Below are 23,201 nucleotides of genomic sequence, written 5' to 3'. Positions count from 1 at the left end.
AAAACATTGGCAGTTATAACAAGTTCAAGTTGTTGACCATTTAATTCTCAACATATGTACTTTATTTAATAAGTTTACCTCTTTCTCTTAGAACATGTTTGTCACACATAGTTAGAGCGTAAATCTGGTTTTTGAAACAAATACTTTAAACAAATTATTAGTGGTAAGATTGATTAACTATTAAAAGTATAATGGCCACGTTTTACGCTTTACACGTTCAAATTTCAAACCCTAGCACAGTTTTTCCAAGGGAGGCTCAGTTTGAGTGATTCTATAATCTTGAGTAGTGTTTTAAATCTTGTAAAATTAGTAATATTGAATTTCCACCGTAAGAGTGGACCGGAGAACTCAAGGAAAATATATATGGTAGTAGTTCACCTTGGTGCTCATTTTAATTTAGTCGGACTTCCCGTAAAAATCCAGCGAAGCTGAAAGGGAGCGCGGCGCTACGTAGACAACACACAGCACCGATCGCAATCCAGTCACTCGCAAGCTCTCCTCAACTTAATCAATCTCCACCAGCTGTTTTGTTATTAAGTTTCATCCTGCCTGCAGCGTTGTCGTCCGGTCCGTGCGGTGAACAGTCCACCATGGGAGATAAAAGGTTCACTCAATGGGGCTATTCTTTTATGCAGAACAGGGCAAGAGTGGACGGTGACGGGCATTGGTATAATTGGGTAACAATGTCGGCGCGCTACGACATTGATGAATTGAAATTTTAATATAATTGGTATGAGTGATCAGTTCTACATTATTTATACGCATAACTTCACCATAAACTGCACACGGTCCACAAACGAAATCCTGTTTTGATCAACCCATTACTTTGGTATACTTTTTTCTTATAAATTGGAACTCACATTTCCCTGGAAGGGCAATAGCCCCTGTTTCATTAAATCCTCTGGTAACCTAACCTTTCCCTGGATAAAAGTTTCTGTGTGACATGAAACAACATCGAAGTTAAACTTATTTAGAAATGATAAAAGATTAACCGTCTTTGGTGTAAGTAATCTTCAGGTAACCTAATATCACCTTCAACTTTTTAAAAACCTTCTGTTTTGTACTGATTATGTGGGAAGTCTAAGCCCACTTATATTAGAAACTTAAAAATTGTGCACAATGCATTACGTTTAGTACGTAACCACTAAAATACGCTTTAAAGCAAGCAAATTTCTTCATTAAAATCACTTTTTAAAATATATTCACAATGGCTGACCCGGCCTGGTATTTGTTTCCCTGAGTTTCGTCTTTCAGCGGCCCAACCAGAGGACTTTGCTAAAATCTGAGACAAATCCGAAAAAAGTGTTTAACCATTCCTATGGTTTAGTAATATTTTTGAGTCGTAACATCCAAACGCGGTTTAAAGCCACAAAACGAGACGTCAAATGTCAAAACTTTTGGGTTGAAATTCCAAAGTATTAAACTCAAAAATACGGTAATTAATTGCAACTCCCTGACAAAAATAATCTCCGGACTAAACCGATAGCCAGACAACACTTTTCCCTCCGAACTTTAGAAAAAACCCACATCATTGAGTCTAAAGAGCCGATTTAAATTTTACTACAACCAACTAACCAAATAATCCACCGGTAGTAAGATAAACACATTATGTTTCTTAAAACCCTTGGATCATCTTAAATATAATATTTCTTAGTGTCACTAATTGAAATACTCAATATAATATTATGATGCCTAATATACTATAACATAGATAACTTTTACAAATATGAGCAATTTTCTAATCTAAAAAAAAACCTGGTGTAACTATTAAAGTAATTTTTGTTAAACCATTAGAAATATACGAAACGAAAAAAATACAGTTTAGGGATTGCTCAGAGTTTTTGACGAGGATAACATTTCCAGGTACATAATAAATACTATCTTATATCGAAGCTAAAGGATTTTCAAATAATCTGGTGACAGAATGGTTTTCCACATTAGTTATGATGAGGACCCAAAGCTCCGCGAAGGCTATATATTTCCAGGGACAGAAAAAGGGAACGGCTTATTCCTCTCTCGGCTTATTTGTGACCCTTTAGTTATACTTAGTAGCGACTATACGCCAACGTATGTGTAAATTAAATATACTATGAACACGTTTTTGGGTTACAAGGGTATGTTATTTGTAAGAACGTGCCCCATTACATTTGAGTTGAGTAACATAAAACTGAAACATACTAAAGTCAAGAACCTTTCCTACTGCACGTAAAATTGTTAATGCAACACATATAATAAAGCTCCCCCCTTAGTAGATAAAGCATAAGGTTGATATAAGAGTGCACAGCCTTTGATAATCTCGAGCCATAATATAAACATGATATACATACAGTTGACTGCTTCGTAGCTACCAGGGCTTACTCCAACCTATGTATAGGCTTTCCTTAACGCTCAATTGATAATTTGCAACTGTTCTAATGTCGGTTCTGGATTTAATTGTTTTGGTCACAGTAAATAAACCATTCTCACCTATCAGGTAGTGCTGAGGTCCTCATAACACTCTTTAACTCCTCTATACTTCAGGATATTAAAGCATTGCTCTTTGGACCCACTACCCTATTATTACTGAAATTGATCTGGAGACGGAGAGGAATATTTTCCATTGAACATATTACTATTATCAGTAGTTTTTATTGAGCCATTTAAACGGCTTGTGAATGCCTATGGCGTACATGTTATGCAATTGGATATCGGGTGAAAAGCTACGAGTAACTTTAAATAAGTGCTAGTTAATGCGTAAAGAACTGCAAATTAATGATAGAACTTACTTCCAAATAGACTGATTATTTCCTAATATTTCGTTAAGCACTTACTCAAAACCAAGTAAAATAGAAGCTTAATATTTTTTTCAAAAAGAAGTTAGAAATGTACAGAATAGAGACTGTATTTTTTGCATTGATTACTTATCAGCCGTCATAGCAACAAATACAGTTCACATGCTTATGGTACTAGTACAACACTCCTTGATTAACCATTTATAAATACATAAAAAACGTACCAAATAATTATTTCAATTTGTTAAGAATGATACATTAAAACAACTGCTAAAACATTTTGTTAATTACATGTAATGTATTTATATACCTCTGTATTGTACGTGTAATCCTAAACTTATAAGTGTGTACGGTTACAATTCACTTAGCAAACGTATATCCACATATAATAGACCAATCAAACTCAATTCACTGAGTCTGTTATGTTTCGGTATTGATTGAATCCCTTGTTGGCTGCCAAATATATACCTTCTCAGGTTCAAATGTGAGGGAAATCTGTAAGTGATTGACCTGTTTTACATTAGCGTACTCGAGTTGCGTGGAATTTACAGGTATATATATATATATATATATATATATATATATATATATATATATATAATACAACTACACCCTCTATATATATATATATATATATATTATATATATATATATATATATATATAAGTAGATATGAATGTAAGGGTTCTAGACCACTTTTGGGACAGACAGAAAATCAAGGGAAGATACTGTTTAAAGGACAATAAACGAATCTGTAAAATCAAACAGTAAGGGGTTCCTAGACCACTTTTGGGACAGTCAGAAAATCAATGTAAAATACTGTCCATTGAACAATAAACAAATCTAAGAAATCTAACAGGAAAGCACGAATGTTAAATAACCGAATCTTTAGCTGTTTTACTGTTCAATGTTTGCTTCTACATTTATAAGCTGTTTTAATGAAAAAATCCAGAAATCTTAATAAAAAATCTTTATTCTACAAAGTTAATTGTAACACAGTCTTTATCTTTAATAGTCTTCTTTCCAGTAACAACCAAGTGTAATTTTTCATTTTTGTTTAATTCTTTAATCTTTTTTTCATCCAAAACAGTCAAAAGTCTGTTCGGTAAGTGTACTTTACAATCTTCCAACTCGGCAATTATTGTAAACCCGAATTTATCTTTTATTTTCTCCAAATTCAAAATTTTGTATTTCTTATTTTCTTCCAATTCATTTAACTTCTTATACTCTTTAAACTTACATTCTCCAATATCATTTAACTCTTTCAAGAACTCCATTTAAATAGAAAAAATTTAAAGACGGAAAAAATGAAATTTGCTAACAATCACTCGAGAAGTCGGGGAGAATGTGAGTAAAACCGCATTCTTTTCAAGAGGTTCCTCGTTTAATTTCTCCAAATGTACTATAAAATCATCGAGGATTTCTGGCTTAAAATCGTAGACAAATTCAACATCCAGATAATGAAAAAATACAGGTAATATCTTTTCATAATAAACGTGTGTATTTAAACCAACAAACCTAATGTATTCTTTGAAAAGGAAAATAATTTTGTCAATGGTTCCAAGAGATAAGTAAAATTTTTATTCTGTTTTCTAAATTCTGTAACAAAATTTTGTTTGCTTCTTGTCTCCATATTGCAATTTTGTAAGCAGATTATTCAAATGTGTTAGTTTATTTCGAAATTTCTTAGGTTTAGGTCTTTCTAAACAATATTAAATTACAACCTCTACAAACTAAATATCTTTTATCGATAATTTCTCCTCTATTAGAAACACTTGTAACAGTTGGCATTATACTCTTCCATTTAAACAAAAAAAAATTTTTTTTATATAATGGAGATTATGGAACTAAGTCTACCGAGATATAAATTTTTCAGCGCAAATGTTTATGTTTATATTTCAACTACCGAGATAAAAAGAAATGATTTTATTTTATTATTCAACTATTTAGGATATTTTGTCTATGATTACAAAGATTATTACGGAAGAAATCGAGATTTTTCATCAGCGAAAGAGTATATTTTTAAAGTTTTAGGAAGGAATGAAAATGAGAACAATATGAACATCATTAACTACTGAATTTCTCTAATATCGTTCTTAATCACATCATAGGCTAAAAATTTCTCAGAAACCACAACCACATAACAAATCGCGTTTGTAACAGCATTTTGAAAATCCATATTGATAATTATATCGTTCTTTGAACTAGAAATATTTGTCAAACTCTTTGTTGTATCAATGACATAAATGGGTCTATTTGCTATAAATTCTTTGGGGTTGTAATACATTTCCATATTTTTGTAGTAAACTTTCTTAAAATCTTGATACATCTGATACATGATTCTGAAAAGACCACCGGAAATGTTTAAATTTTGTAATTCATCTGGATAATAAGAACCATTCAATTTTACTCTGATATTTTTTACATCCAAACTATCGAACTTTGAAGGATTTTTTTTCTTGATTATTCTGTCTATCTGTTTGAAAACCAATGATAACGAACTTGGGATTGAAGATATTTCTATAAATATTTGTGATATCGAACGAATAAGTTGTTCCGGAAATACCTTTTTGTTCAATACATTGCCAATCTAGAAAATTAAACGTGATGTTTTGAGATTTTATAATTTCATCAATCAACTGAATTTTACTCGTGGTTTTATAATCAATCATTGGAAACTCTAATGAAAAACTCGTTAATTGTAATTTTGCCATCAACAGGCATAAACATTTCCAGTTGCAGTCTTCAGAAATCACATCATCGTCTTCTGCTCTTATAAAACTTAGATAAAATCCTCCTTTATAGATCGGAATAGTAACATTTTCAAAAAATCCTAAGCCGAAATGTGCTAAATCACCGACCGCTTCAAATTGTCCAAATTTAAAAGTTGATTCAAAACTGTTTGAAAATACATCACTTTTGGAATAACAAATGGTTCCTTTAATAGTGCTTAATTGGCCACAGTTTTCGACTTCTTCTATCAATTTATTGTGTTTTCTTACTTCAATCTTAGAAAATAAAAACGGTATAAATTATCGATTAATCTAACATTATCAGTTCCAAGATTGGGGGTGGGGGGGGGGGGGGGTGGGGGGGGGGGGGGGTGGGGGGGGGGGGGGGTGGGGGGGGGGGGGGGTGGGGGGGGGGGGGGGTGGGGGGGGGGGGGAGGCTACGCTGAGGTTCAATCACAGTTCTGGATATGGGGAGTAGATTCATTAGGAATGTTTAAGCAGGATATATTTATACCAACAAGGTAGGAGTACGCTACATTACATGTTGCGCAACAGGCTACGCTGAGGTTCAATCACAGTTCTGGATATGGGGAGTAGATCATTAGGAATGTTTAAGCAGGATATATTTATACCACAACGAGGTAGGAGTACGCTACATTACAGTGTTGCGCAACAGGCTACGCTGAGGTTCAATCACAGTTCTGGATATGGGGAGTAGATCATAAGGAATGTTTAAGCAGGATATATTTTATACCAACAAGGTAGGAGTACGCTACATTACATGTTGCGCAACAGGCTACGCTGAGGTTCAATCACAGTTCTGGATATGGGAGTAGATCATTAGAAATGTTTAAGCAGGATATATTTATACCAACAAGGTAGGAGTACGCTACATTACATGTTGCGCAACAGGCTACGCTGAGGTTTTTCAATCACAGTTCTGGATATGGGGAGTAGATCAATAGGAATGTTTAAGCAGGATATATTTATACCAACAAGGTAGGAGTACGCTACATTACATGTTGCGCAACAGGCTACGCTGAGGTTCAATCACAGTTCTGGATATGGGAGAGTAGATCATTAGGAATGTTTAAGCAGGATATATTTATACCAACAAGGTAGGAGTGCGCTACATTACATGTTGCGCAACAGGCTACGCTGAGGTTCAATCACAGTTCTGGATATGGGGAGTAGATCATTAGGGAATGTTTAAGCTGGATATATTTAATACCAACAAGGTAGGAGAACGCTACATTACATGTTGCGCAACAGGCTACGCTGAGGTTCAATCACAGTTCTGGATATGGGAGTAGATCATAAGGAATGTTTAAGCAGGATATATTTATACCAACAAGGTAGGAGTACGCTACATTACATGTTGCGCAACAGGCTACGCTGAGGTTTAATCACAGTTCTGGATCTGGGGAGTAGATCACTAGGAATGTTTAAGCAGGATAATATTTATATCCAACAAGGTAGGAGTACGCTACATTACATGTTGCGTAACAGGCTTACGCTGAGGTTTCAATCACAGTTCTGGATATGGGAGTAGATCATTAGGAAATGTTTAAGCAGGATATATTTATACCAACAAGGGTAGGAGTACGCTACATTACATGTTGCGCAACAGGCTACGCTGAGGTTCAATCACAGTTCTGGATATGGGGAGTAGATCATTAGGAATGTTTAAGCAGGAATATATTTATACCAACAAGGTAGGAGTACGCTAACATTACATGTTTGCGCAACAGGCTACGCTGAGGTTCAATCACAGTTTCTGGATATGGGGAGTAGATCATTAGGAATGTTTAAGCAGGATATATTTTATACCAACAAGTAGGAGTACGCTACATTACATGTTGCGCAACAGGCTACGCTGAGGTTCAATCACAGTTCTGGATATGGGGAGTAGATCATTAAGGAATGTTTTAAGCAGGATATATTTATACCCAACAAGGTAGGAGTACGCTACATTACATGTTGCGCAAACAGGCTACGCTGAGGTTCAATCACAGTTCTGGATATGGGGAGTAGATCATTAGGAATGTTTAAGCAGGATATATTTATACCAACAAGGTAGGAGTACGCTACATTACATGTTGCGCAACAGGCTACGCTGAGGTTCAATCACCAGTTCTGGATATGGGGAGTAGATCATTAGGAATGTTTAAGCAGGATATATTTATATCAACGAGGTAGGAGTACGCTACATTACATGTTGCGCAACAGGCTACGCTGAGGTTCAATCACAGTTCTGGATTATGGGGAGTAGATCATTAGGAATGTTTAAGGCAGGATATATTTATACCAACAAGGTAGAGTACGCTAACATTACATGTTGCGCAACAGGCTATACGCTGAGGTTCAATCACAGTTCTGGATATGGGGAGTAGATCATTTAGGAATGTTTAAGCAGGATATATATTTAATATCAACAAGGTAGTAGTACGCTACATTACATGTTTGCGCAACCAGGCTACGCTGAGGTTCAATCACAGTTTCTGGATATGGGGAGTAGATCATTAGGAATGTTTAAGCAGGATATATTTTATACCAACAAAGGTAAGGAGTACGCCTACATTACATGTTGCGCAACAGGCTACGCTGAGGTTCAATCACAGTTCTGGATATGGGGAGTAGATCATTAGGAAATGTTTAAGCAGGATATATTTATACCAACAAGGTAGGAGTACGCTACATTACATGTTGCGCAACAGGCTACGCTGAGGTTCAATCACAGTTCTGGATATGGGGAGTAGATCATTAGGAATGTTTAAGCAGGATATATTTATACCAACAAGGTAGGAGTACGCTACGTTACATGTTGCGCAACAGGCTACGCTGAGGTTCAATCACAGTTTCTGGATATGGGGAGTAGATTCATTAGGAATGAGTTTAAGCAGGATATATTTATACCAACAAGGTAGTGAGTACGCTACATTACATGTTGCGCAACAGGCTACGCTGAGGTTCAATCACAGTTCTGGATATGGGGAGTAGATCATTAGGAATGTTTAAAGCTGGATATATTTATACCAACAAGGTAGGAGTACGCTACATTACATGTTGCGCAACAGGCTACGCTGAGGTTCAATCACAGTTCTGGATATGGGGAGTAGATCATTAGGAATGTTTAAGCAGGATATATTTATACCAACAAGGTAGGAGTACGCTACATTACATGTTGCGCAACAGGCTACGCTGAGGTTCAATCACAGTTCTGGATATGGGGAGTAGATCATTAGGAATGTTTAAGCAGGATATATTTATACCAACAAGGTAGGAGTACGCTACATTACATGTTGCGCAACAGGCTACGCTGAGGTTCAATCACAGTTCTGGATATGGGGAGTAGATCATTAGGAATGTTTAAGCAGGATATATTTATACCAACGAGGTAGGAGTACGCTACATTACATGTTGCGCAACAGGCTACGCTGAGGTTCAATCACAGTTCTGGATATGGGGAGTAGATCATTAGGAATGTTTAAGCTGGATATATTTATACCAACAAGGTAGGAGTACGCTACATTACATGTTGCGCAACAGGCTACGCTGAGGTTCAATCACAGTTCTGGATATGGGAGTAGATCATTAGGAATGTTTAAGCTGGATATATTTATACCAACAAGGTAGGAGTACGCTACATTACATGTGTTGCGCAACAGGCTACGCTGAGGTTTCAATCACAGTTCTGGATATGGGGAGTAGATCATTAGGAATGTTTTAAGCAGGATATATTTATACCAACAAGGTAGGAGTACGCTACATTACATGTTGCGCAACAGGCTACGCTGAGGTTCAATCACAGTTCTGGATATGGGGAGTAGATCATTAGGAATGTTTAAGCTGGATATATTTATACCAACAAGGTACCGGAGTACGCTACATTACATGTTGCGCAACAGGCTACGCTGAGGTTCAATCACAGTTTCTGGATATGGGGAGTAGATCATTAGGAAATGTTTAAGCAGGATATATTTATACCAACAAGGTAGGAGTACGCTACATTACATGTTGCGCAACAGGCTACGCTGAGGTTCAATCACAGTTCTGGATATGGGGAGTAGATCATTAGGAATGTTTAAGCAGGATATATTTATACCAACAAGGTAGGAGTACGCTACATTACATGTTGCGCAACAGGCTACGCTGAGGTTCAATCACAGTTCTGGATATGGGGAGTAGATCATTAGGAATGTTTAAGCAGGATATATTTATACCAACAAGGTAGGAGTACGCTACATTACATGTTGCGCAACAGGCTACGCTGAGGTTCAATCACAAGTTCTGGATATGGGGAGTAGATCATTAGAATGTTTAAGCTGGATATATTTATACCAACAAGGTAGGAGTACGCTACATTACATGTTGCGCAACAGGCTACGCTGAGGTTCAATCACAGTTCTGGATATGGGGAGTAGATCATTAGGAATGTTTAAGCAGGATATAATTTATACCAACAAGGTAGGAGTACGCTACATTACATGTTGCGCAACAGGCTACGCTGAGGTTTAATCACAGTTCTGGATCTGGGGAGTAGATCATTAGGAATGTTTAAGCAGGATATATTTATACCAACAAGGTAGGAGTACGCTACATTACATGTTGCGCAACAGGCTACGCTGAGGTTCAATCACAGTTCTGGATATGGGGAGTAGATCATTAGGAATGTTTAAGCAGGATATATTTATACCAACAAGGTAGGAGTACGCTACATTACATGTTGCGAAACAGGCTACGCTTAGTTCAATCACAGTTCTGGATATGGGGAGTAGATCATTAGGAATGTTTAAGCAGGATATATTTATACCAACAAGGTTGGAGTACGCTACATTACATGTTGCGCAACAGGCTAAGCTGAGGTTTAATCACAGTTCTGGATCTGGGGAGTAGATCATTAGGAATGTTTAAGCAGGATATATTTTTATCAACGAGGTAGGAGTACGCTACATTACATGTTGCGTAACAGGCTACGCTGAGGTTCAATCACAGTTCTGGATATGGGGAGTAGATCATTAGGAATGTTTAAGCAGGATATATTTATATACCAACAAGGTAGGAGTACGCTACGTTACATGTTGCGCAACAGGCTACGCTGAGGTTCAATCACAGTTCTGGATATGGGGTGTAGATCATTAGGAATGTTTTAAGCAGGATATATTTATATCAACGAGGTAGGAGTACGCTACATTACATGTTGCGTAACAGGCTACGCTGAGGTTCCAAATCACAGTTCTGGATATGGGGAGTAGATCATTAGAAATGTTTAAGCTGGATATATTTATACCAACAAGGTAGGAGTACGCTACATTACATGTTGCGCAACAGGCTACGCTGAGGTTCAATCACAGTTCTGGATATGGGGAGTAGATCATTAGGAATGTTAAAGCAGGATATATTTATACCAACAAGGTAGGAGTAACGCTACATTACATGTTGCGCAACAGGCTACGCTGAGGTTCAATGAAAGATTTCTAGCGTAATATTTGACATAAATTTGACGTATTTACCTCGTTACATTATTGACATATATAACGATGAAACAATCATACACCAAAGCTAGTTTTACATCCTCCGGAAAACAAAATATAAATTCTGAGTGAGGCGCCAATGACGCTCAACCAAATTCCATGGCTGAACATCTACAACATAGAACTCATTCCTTCCTTTGAAGAAAAGTGTGTTTTCATGCAAAATTTCAAGTCTACAAATGACATTCTTCTCACATATCTTGCTACATGATACATTTACATAAAGTCATGCTGGATATGTTAGAATAGCTGAGCTAAATGTGTACATAATGTGTCACATGTTTAAACCTCTTGTGAGTATATTGGATTTGTTTACAGATTAATTTATTCTGCTGTTTTTTTCGTTGCTAAAATGGTTACCCATAGACCAATGTAAAAATTTTCACTAGCGCACAGCAAAATCCTATGGAGGTACGCCATATTCGAACTTAGGGTTCCTCATATAAAAAAAGTTTCATGCATAATATTCCAAGTCTATAGGTCAGTTTGTTTTCCATATATCGTGTGGGCAGAGAGACAGACAAAAATTACATCAGGAAAAACGCAAAAATGTTATTTGACTAATAATAATTTTAAAAGTATGTACTGCTCAGTATTCTTTTTTTATAACAGTTTCGTATGTAATAATTTTTTTTCACAATAATACCAAATAATGTGGCCAATAAGTACGATTTCTAAGTAATGTACGAGATGCATTTATTCAGCAACATGATAAATGTATAGAAGGAGTTGATTAATTTGAAAATGCAGTAGTTGAAATAAATTAAGCAACTAAACTACATTTGCGCCAATTATCAACTGAAACTAGAAATACTGAATAATGACGCAATCATGAAATGACTTCCAAATGACGGGTTAAAGTACTGGCGCTGCTGCCCTTATGTTCAGGACACTTGCTAGCCCGCTGCTGGAGTATTATTCTGTGGTCTGGTCCCCATACCAACATGGACATATCAAACAGCTCCAGTCAGTGCAGAGACACTTTGTGCGATTTCTAGGATACCGCTCTGGTATGAGATACTTTGACGTCTCAGTGGACGAGCTGTCGGTTGCGTATGGTCTTCGGAGTCTGGAGTGCAGACGAAGAGTTGCTGATATCTCCTTCCTGTCCAGGCTCATAAACTGCCAGATCAATTGCTCCAGCCTACTTGAGATGATCCGGTTCCGCATCCCTACAGGGCCAAGGCAGCAGCATTTGTTCGAGCTGAGTCATGCCGCCAGGAACTACCTCCGACATAGCCCCATCCCACGATTGATGCGACTTGGCAACGACATTTGCTCGTCTGTGGATTTTTTCTCCACATCCCTTCGAGCCATCAAACGCATTGCTGCGGACTCCAGCCCAGACCTGCATTAGTCATCTTTTATAGTCATAATCATAGTCTTAAGGCATTTTTTGTTTTGTTATTAATCACATTCTTTATCGTTTTGTTATTCTATAGTGTTGTTATTTATTCGTTTGTTATTCATTGCTCTGTTTATTTTTGTTTTGTTATGGTTATTATTAAGTCCATTGTTTTTGTTCTTTTTTGTTATCTTTGTTAACTGATTCGTAGTACTTTCTAGTCACCGTATTATTGGCATTTGTGGCAGAGTTGTCGGATATCTTCATTGAGTAAGTATTTAAGTATCAATGTCAGATTTAGTTTGTAAAGCATTGCATTGACAGTTAAGCATCTTGTAGCATAGCTATTGTTTATATCCAATTGTTTGTTACTCGTTAAGTTTTTTGCTGTTTTTTTTTTTCTTCTTAACATGTGCCATCAACTTGTTGTAAAGTGTAAATTAGTGTATTGCCGTTGGAATGTAAATAAATTTGCAGACCAGATGTACCAAATGGATAGGTCAATAATGAAGGTGATATCTCTTAGTGTAGTTTCAGAACAGTATTGAAAATGTAAAGAAGATATAAATTCCCATTCATGATTTGTTTCCAATTTTATATACTAACTTAAATATAACATTTTAATAATTGTTTTGTAGTTAAAGTAAGTCTGTAATGCTTTAAGGTTTATTATACGGACGATTTTAAATGGCTCCCCTTAATATAAATATCACTAAACCTACCTTTTTTAATAAATGGAATTATTATTTTATTTTATGATACCCTATTACTTATCATAGGCTTTCTATTTTCCCATTTCGATAAGGGAAAATAGAAATATCAATTTCCTTTAGTATACGTTTATGGGCTATTTATTCTGTCTAAAAATAGATTAATTATATTTAATTGTGTACTTAACTGTAACTAATATGAATAGGAATGAAATACGCAACACATTGTGCGGCGCACTCCTTCCTTGTTATTTTTAGAACTTGGGTAATGTAATAATGTCATTACCAATTGAACATTGAAATTAGTGTTTTGTCTCTGTTACGTAATTCTTTTGCTATTACAGTGGATATATTATTGGGCAATGATCGTACAATACACATACATTATACGATAATGTTTGTTTTACAATACAAAACACTATCCTGGGCGAACCGTTTTATCCACCCGAGAAAGAGTTTATATCCGTAATTCAAATTTTTATGTTTGTTCCGTTTGTTCCTTATACAAATATGTGCACGTAACAAATGTTTTTAACATTCTATAGCAAGGCATATATGATTTAAGAAACGTTTACAACAAGTGAGCAATGAAATGTTACATATATGACGTATGTAAGTATGTATTTTAAATGTACAACAATTACGTATTGTTATTTGTATGTTTGTACTTATAGGTTTATTCCAAATATTAGTTTACATAGTTTTCTTTTTAAAATATGAATAAAATAAGTTTAACTTAGTAAATTAGAATCATTGTATCCAGCATGCATGTTTTGTTCTTCTTTTACACTTGTTTTTGTTTTATTACTGTAAAAGAAGTGGTAGGTAAGCAGAAATATGAGCTCCTTTTAAACAAATGGGTTTTAACAATTTAACACAAAGAGTGCAATCACATAATTCACTTTTAAAATTGAGAGCATCGGAGCACCTTGTTTTATTGTCAAGTATTGTGCCAGATTCGATACAAGACAGTTGCTGTAACTTCCACCAGCGCTGTAGCCCATAGCGATGTCAAAGTATGGGTAAATGTAATTATGTAATTTCTTAAGAAGGGGTCTGCGGATCTAAGATGATACAGTGAGTTAGCATTGTTTCCTGTTAGTATTTTTTTACCGTGATTACAATAGGGGTAGTTTGACGATTACTTTGTTCTCTTTGACCTTGTGATTGGTTAGTTGGAAGCCAATCAAACGCTAGGTTATTAGTTAGGTGGTTTACTGGAAGAGTAGGTATAAATAGCTGCGATACGCGATTCAGTCTTTTTGGAGGGTTATTTTACGGTTAATTGAGTTAGTGGTGTGTGTCTCTACCTATCCCTTTTACGCACAGTTTCTTTACCCATCTGCAAGGGATTTTGCGGATTTTATAAATATACAAAAACGTAAATAAGAAGATTTTAATTCACTTTATAATTATCGCAAGTTTTCAAGAGAGTGCATGTCGTTGCAAGTATAGTTCAGAGTAAATTTTTCCATTTTAATATTATTTTGAAGTTATCTTTAATAACCATTTAGTATTCAACAGTCAGAAATCATTTTTTTATACGTTAATATAAAAGCGTTTTAAACAAATATTGTTGGGTGAAAAATAGTTAAACTACAGTTTGAACTTTGAGACTGTATCAACAGAAACAGGTCATAACGCAAGTGGTACAAAGTTTCCAGGAAGTTTTTAGTTGTTTTATTTATCATCGTTTATAATAAAGAAAAGTACATTTTATTTTGAATTAAACCATAATCTTTATTTTATTGGAGTTTTATAAGAAAGTCAAATTTTTAGTTCGATTTCATTTTTGAAGCAACAAGTTGACTTTCATTTAGTTTTATTTTATTGGAAGGAAGAAAACTTGTACAATAAAAGTGGTTGTGTAAGCTTTTGGGAATTAAATCTAAATATCTGGCAAGTACAAGGATTATTATTTTAAGTCCAAATTGAAGAACTGCTAATTAATAAACATATTTTAAAATGATTAGAGAAACTATTCTCATGTCTATCTACTCTAATGGATATAATTAATTAATTTTTAAATTAGATTTTTAAGTGCAGTTACACTAATAAAAGAAATATAGAAAGGGATTTTGAGAAACGGATCTCTATACAATATTTAAAAGTACCTCTTCTGTCTCTTATGTTTTGGAACGGATCTAAACTTTTAGGTCTCTTTAAGAAGATTAACCGGGACCAAGTGAGGTCGCATTTAGAGAATATTTAGGACACCCCCTTCAGCAAAGTTAAGACTGGGATTAAACCCAAAAGCTTTAACTTGAGTAAATATGTTTCAAAATAAAGATTGCATTAAATACGCATACTAAAAATCGACGTTACTAACCAAACAAACTTCCCGTACACTTCTACAATAGATTTTTATCTCTATGCACAATTTTAAAGGAGCTGCATTAACTCGAAATTTGGTAATTAAACTTACTATCTTGTGACACAAATACAGATTTTTCATCAACGGAAACCTTGGACAGTATATGGTGAATGAGAGGTTTCGGCTAAAATGAAAACTGTTTTCTTCTTCAAATGAATTTATTTCTTTCCCAATCCAAGAATATAAGCGGATATAATTTTATTTTATTACTGGGTGGGAATATGTTATTTAATATGAATTGTCAGCTTTCAAGATATTAATTGTAATGCTTTTATATATTAACAGTCAACCATTAAAATCTTCTTTAATGTTGAACTATTTGCCTCTCAGAACATAACACATAAAAATACCGTTTTCGAAATCAACCTTTCATCTGAGTGTGCTAGAAGGGACATTTAAATAAACCTATACAGGGAATAGCCTGGAATAGTGGACTATTATACATGTATTAAATTATAATTACCAGTTATAAACACAACACGAGCAATTAGAAAGGTGATTAAGTTGACAACTAATCAATATGCGATCAGGGTGCAGCAGCTTGATGGATATTGCTAAAATAATAACGTGATTTGTTGATTATAAAGTCAGTTTACAAACTATCAGTAATACTTGTATTGCTTTCATATTAAACTTCTACATGTGCTGTCTTCTCAATAACAGGAGAGGATCGTGTAAAAACCGTAAAAATTATTTTAATTATAAATATTTCCTCCCAGCTAATAATACTGTTGTCTCTAATTCAAAGCTCTTTTTTAAATTTAAAAAATAAAAAAAATAAAATAAAATTTTTAAATAGTCGTTTTTATCATGCAGTTAAGTTTTTATCCCCTGTAGACCCTACTTTAGAAGTGAAGCTATATAAGAAAATCTAAAAAATAAATAATTAAGAATAAATAGTTTATATATATATATATATATATATATATATATATATATATATATATATATATTAATAGTTATATATTACTGTTAGTAAATGGCTGTACAAATAAAATTGTTTTTTTTTTTTTTTTGTCATTTGCACTATATTTCGGTAAAAACCGTCTTTAGGCACATAAATTGTATAAAATATAAAAGAAAATAATACAAACAGAAGTAAATAAATATATATTAACTATTATTTAATAATATATGTGGAGCTGAAAACTGTTTATATCTTCTATTTTAATTGCAGCTGTATTGCATTATTATGAATGGTTTGATTTTATAAATATAATAGAATACATGCTGTACTTCACATTAAATATTTATATTTATTTATATATATATATATATATATATATATATATAAAACATAAGAAATCAGTAGAGTTTTTCTTTGGACCATGAGGAACTTATATATCAAATTTCAAGTCTTTAGGGTCTTCCTATCAAAAATTAATACTCAGACGGACAGACAGACTGACGACTAGCCCTTTGACCTGTCGACCCTAAAATCAATACTTTTGACCTTTCGACCCTAAAATCAATAAAGCTGTTACTTGTGCTGAACATAACCTAAGTACTAAGATGCAAGTCTTCTGGACCTTTATATCGAGAGTTATCGTACACACAGACAGACGGATGGTCAGACGGACATATAGCTTGACGGACAGGTAAGTACACAATTTTAAGGATCTGTCTTGTACTCTTAATAAAGAGAAACGTTATAACAATGATTGCTCAAAACACCTCTTTTCTTCCGCAAGCAGTGCTTGGCTCTGCTTCACAATTGATGACCCTTCTCGTTCTCTGTGGAATCATTTAATTTTTCCACATTAAATATTCATCTAATTAAAGGCTGCTTGTTTTATGTTTGATGTTATAAAATAATATTTTTTCTAGAATAGAATAACCACAAAATTAAAAACTAATGCTTTAAATTTCTCTTAAACGATATAAAATTATTCATGCGAACCAACAATTCTATAAAAAACATTTCACCGGGTATAAACCAGGAACTAGCAATTAAAGCATTAATGTTTGAAAGCATACTTTTGCTGAAAGCAAACGTTATACGGTAAAATACAACTGAAACTTGCTAACCAACTACTATTGTTATTTGAGATTAAACTTGGTATTAATTATACGAAAGGCCAACAACACTTTGTTTGTTTATTTTTCTTTATTTAAATAAGGATTAAATTTTATCATACTATAAAAATATAAAAGCTTCAAAGGTGCAATATAAAATTTATTTAATCAATGTATTATTTATATCCATCCAATCATAGTACAATAAAGCAAATTCCAAGTTTTATCATTTTATTTTACATGTACTAACTGTACCAAATTCTATTTAAATTAATTAACGCACAAATGATTATTTTTTCGATTATGTTGTGTTGAACGTCGGTAAAGCCTAGCATTCGAGAGGCTGAAAAATTTCAGTTCCATCTGTTTTGCCTGAATTATAGCTTTCAAATTTTACATAAAGTTTCATTTTTATAAAACAAACATCAAGTTCGATGATGACCCGTATAATTGCTTATAGTTTGGGATTTGGATGAAAATTTGCGAATATCTTTAATCCTGTCTTACGGAAACTGTAAAATCGTAGAATGAATAAATTTTTTTAAATAAACTGAGTGCAATCATATGGCATTTTAACATGTAACATAGTACCATGAGTAAACTATTGAATGAAATGGATTTAAGATTCTCCATTCAACCTCATCTAAGCGCTACGTGCTGGCCTACCATAAATAGAAGCCAAGGATAAATTCTAAATTATATATTCCAGCGGTACTAAACATTTAATTAAAGGGTTATTACTCAAAATTGGAGGCTTACAAACGGTTATATCACATAATAATCACCTAATATCCAACAAACGTCCCTGAAATCCGCATACCTATAATTTTACGTTAAAACTCGTATCCATGAAGCAATAAATAACAATGAAATATACAATAATAGGATGATCTGAAGTATAGAAAACAAAGCCCGTTTCTTGCAATAATTCTAAACCAGTTCAGGAAACTTTTAGACCAAATATGAATGGAAAATACTGGTTGTCTTGGTTGTAAACTATCTGTAGCATATTCTAGACAACAATTGCTAACTCACGATGGTTTTCAAAACATGATTCCATTTGTGGTCTGGAACGCACAAAACTATGGAAAAATGGAAATGGACTACATGGAAATGGTGGGTATAAAGAGCTCATGATTCCACCCCCTAAAACCTTTATAAAAAGAACATTTTTTATGAGAGAAAAATATCATTCTCGTATTATAGACTTGTCACCAGCTGCTATTGTAATATCTTCCTACAACACCTACATATCTGTTATAATGCTTGCATACATACTGAACTATAGTGGGTTTCACAGTAATCCCTCTGTTTACTGTTATGTCACCAGCTGCTATTGTAATATCTTCCTACAACACATACATCTCTGTTATAATGCTTGCATACATACTGAACTATAGTGGGTTTCACAGTAATCCCTCTGTTTACTGTTATGTCACCAGCTGCTATTGTAATATCTTCCTACAACACCTACATATCTGTTTATAATGCTTGCATACATACTGAACTATAGTGGGTTTCACAGTAATCCCTCTGTTTACTGTTATGTCACCAGCTGCTATTGTAATATCTTCCTACAACACATACATCTCTGTTATAATGCTTGCATACATACTGAACTATAGTGGGTTTCACAGTAATCCCTCTGTTTACTGTTATGTCACCAGCTGCTATTGTAATATCTTCCTACAACACCTACATATCTGTTATAATGCTTGCATACATACTGAACTATAGTGGGTTTCACAGTAATCCCTCTGTTTACTGTTATGTCACCAGCTGCTATTGTAATATCTTCCTACAACACATACATCTCTGTTATAATGCTTGCATACATACTGAACTATAGTTTTGGTTTGACAGTAATCCCACTGTTTACTGTTATGTCACCAGCTGCTATTGTAATATCTTCCTACAACACATACATCTCTGTTGTAATGCTTGCATACATACTGAACTATAGTGGGTTTGACAGTAATCCCTCTGTTTACTGTTATATCACCAGCTGCTATTGTAATATCTTCCTACAACACCTACATCTATGTTATAGTGCTTGCATACATACTGAACTATAGTGGGTTTGACAGTAATCCCTCTGTTTACTGTTATGTCACCAGCTGCTATTGTAAATATCTTCCTACAACACATACATCTCTCTCTCTCAGTTATAATGCTTGCATACATACTGAACTATAGTGGGTTTGACAGTAATCCCTCTGTTTACTGTTATGTCACCAGCTGCTATTGTAATATCTTCCTACAACACCTACATCTCTGTTATAATGCTTGCATACATACCGAACTATAGTGGTTTTCACAGTAATCCCTCTGTTTTACTGTTATGTCACCAGCTGCTATTGTAATATCTTCCTACTACACCTACATCTCTGTTATAATGCTTGCATACATACCGAACTATAGTGGTTTTCACAGTAATCCCTCTGTTTACTGTTATGTCACCAGCTGCTATTGTAATATCTTCCTACAACACATACATCTCTGTTATAATGCTTGCATACATACTGAACTATAGTGGGTTTGACAGTAATCCCTCTGTTTACTGTTATGTCACCAGCGGAAAAATAACCTAGTTGGATAAACTAAACTATCAGTTTTAATACAATTATTAATAAATGTTTATTTGTGTTATATTAAAGTCCAAAATAACTTGTTGCATTTGAAATAATATCTATATCCAAACTCCTCCCTCCATACATCAAATGTGGATCCACCCTTCACAAAACCCAAGTTCCTTCTAGCTTTTGAAATATCCACGAATGTTCTTTTCATATGTGAAAGCAGCTGACATGATTTCTGCTGATGTTCGGAGATTTTTCCTACTCTATAACACAGTGACCTAACCGAGAGATCACGGGTTCAAATCCCGGGTAGGTCCAATCATGTACTTTGTACTTTAATAAAAAACCAGTGCACTTAGAAGCCGACATAGCTTACACTGATGCTTAAATGAGATTTTAAAAAACCGCACATAATCACCTGTTAATGGAAAACTAAATATTCCATGATTGATGGAAAGGTCTCCAATCCTTTCAGCAACGATTTGCATGTTACTCTATACGATCAGTTGTTATGTCAGAGTTAAATACTAACTAAAACAACAGTTTAAAAAGAATGGTATTTATTCTAGTACCAGTATTTCCAGAATAAACGTCAACAACAATTATTTTTATTGTTTTCACTTAAGGGTTGAATTCGTTCCAACGAGTATGAGGTGATCTAAAATCTGGAAATTCCCTGAAATATAAATTACACGTGTACACAATACAAGCGTGAAAACTGTATTTAAAAAAATGTTATTACCCCCCCCCCCTCTAAGGTTTAATAATATATTTCTTTCATATATATGCAAACTACTGCATTTATCTACACGCCGTTATCTTAATCTTAGTTTCCATGAAATTTCACATGGATTTAAAAAAGCTCTACATTTAACATAGTTCTAAATCAATTGTCAACTACCCAGAAAGAAAGTTTTATACATTGTTTAAAATGGTCTCAATACTGAGACTTTCAATTTAATGGATGTCTCTCATAGATTACTACAAAATCATTCCTAAAAAGAGTTTAAAATAGCGAGTATGCTCAATCATATTCCTGCTACGTTATCACGTACTTCTCAAAATCTTAGACACATCACATCTCTTTAAACCTTAAGAGATATAGCAATATAGGAATAGCAATTCCTGAATTTGCTTAATAGTTTTAAACATTTGCCAATGTTGAACAGTAGCTGAGTAATTTGCACAGATTTTAACGTCCATCATATTGAAACATCTTATTAAATGAAGTTGTAGAACGATCTTCTCCGATATACGTGTAAGTGTTTTTCCCTTGCAAAAGTTCGTTTGTCGCTATTAATAAACGACAGCAGTAATCATATATACTCTTATAACACCTGTTACTGTAGTTTCAGACTGTTTTATTAATCCCATCTAGACGCTACACATGATATAATAAATTATTTAGGAACAAAATACGTTGCCCTTCAAAAGGTCCATAATTATACAAATCATTTCAGTTTTACCTTCTAAATTTGAACATATGCCACCTTAAAATCTCTTATTTAGATATGGGGGCCGAAATTAAAACTTGTGTTGGGTATATACTTAAAATCGTATATAGGTATTGGAAATTGATCCGGGAATAGTAATTTGTGTTGAATAGAAGTTACAAAATAAGTTTATTCTATCTTTACCAAGCAGTAGCCGTAATAGACTTTTTTTAATAATCAGGGACAACAATGATAATTTTCAGGAAAACATAAACCGAATCTGTGGCTGTCAAGTTATTGTTGTCAGAGCACCCTATCAGTCTTGCTGGGAACTAAAGAGTCTTTGTGTACCTTAACAATGGAACAGTACAATACTGAACAATAAACAGTGTTGATTTAGAAGACCAGGTACACGGGCTATTGTTCAGAGGAGGAGTAAACATATTATTTGTGGTATATGTCGTTTTTATTTCCAAATTCAATTACAATCTATACGTTAATTTGATTCAATTCTAGTTTTTGTTAGTCTTAAACTTGAGCATTTGTTTCCAAACAAGGCGTTTCAACGCAATATCTACAAGATAGACGTATATTTTTGTATTTACCTATAAAACGCCTGAACACTGTATATCCGTTCTGAACTAGCTATGGTTCAATGTGAATCTTGAATTTAGCTCTGCTTGTCCTCCGTCTTAATAGGACAGTCACAGACTTGAACCTGGAGTCCAGTACCGTCTGAAGAGGTTCAAACAATGTCGAAGACGAAGTCGAAAACTTCCCACGCTTTCGAGATCATAGACACAAAATATGACTACAAAACAGTTCGGTAGCCGAACAGTGTAATCCAGATGAACATCGCAGTGCACTTAACTGTACCTCTGAGTATGCATTTAATGACAAAAACGTCAAACATATATGTAAAAACTTAGTGAACGTATGTTAATGCATGTTTGTTAAAATGCACCTACAACACAAAGCATGACATAACAAACAAGATTATTTCAGTTAACACATACATAAATAAATATAATATTAAGCACTGTTTTATAATAACTTATCTTACCAACATATGTTTTAAACTTTAAACATTACTTTGTTTATTCATGTAATTAATTTACGTTCCAAATTTTAATCCTTGTAACTGTAACATTACGTTGATTACGCATTAGTGATTACACACCTTGATTGATTAGCATTTAATCATTATTAAATCGTACGGATTTGACATGTTCTTTCTTTTTCAAGAAATTTGTCACATTTATAGTTACCTTGATTTTATTTATTAAAAACTTCTGAGGTTTTGAACCACCGTAATTTGTATTATATAATAAGGAAAAGTCTTATTTTTTATAACTGTTAAAACTTATGTTATAACTTGTTTAGTGTACCATATTTGAACATCTATCTCAACCGTTAAAGAATAAAAATAACAGGCGGAATATTAAGCGTTTTTGGGCATTTGTCAAATTTCGATTTTATTTTTCAATGTCCTATATATATATATATATATATATATATATATATATATATATATATATATATATATAGGAATATATATATAGGACATATATATATAAATTAACTTAAAAAGTTACTATATACGCGTATCGTATACACAACAAAGTAACGATTCATGATATTGACAATGGAAGGACGTCAGATTTTACTTACTGGGTATCACACTCTAATCCCATATTAGCTAAAGCT

The 23,201-nt window shown here is 33.9% G+C and overlaps 1 protein-coding gene across 1 annotated transcript; it reads left to right on the top strand.

Moving 5' to 3' along the window:
• The first annotated feature begins 11,917 nt into the window (after positions 1 to 11,917).
• On the top strand, positions 11,918 to 12,394 carry LOC124368274. Its single transcript, XM_046825548.1, has one exon. It carries the CDS (start codon positions 11,918 to 11,920, stop codon positions 12,392 to 12,394), a length of 477 nt encoding a protein of 158 aa, XP_046681504.1.
• Positions 12,395 to 23,201: the final 10,807 nt, after the last annotated feature.

Source organism: Homalodisca vitripennis, chromosome 8 (genome assembly GCF_021130785.1).
Source record: "Homalodisca vitripennis isolate AUS2020 chromosome 8, UT_GWSS_2.1, whole genome shotgun sequence".
In the NCBI taxonomy this organism is placed as follows: Eukaryota; Metazoa; Arthropoda; class Insecta; order Hemiptera; family Cicadellidae; genus Homalodisca; species Homalodisca vitripennis.
The sequence above is the reverse complement of the archived record's forward strand: the minus strand, read 5'-3'. Positions and strand labels throughout refer to the sequence as shown.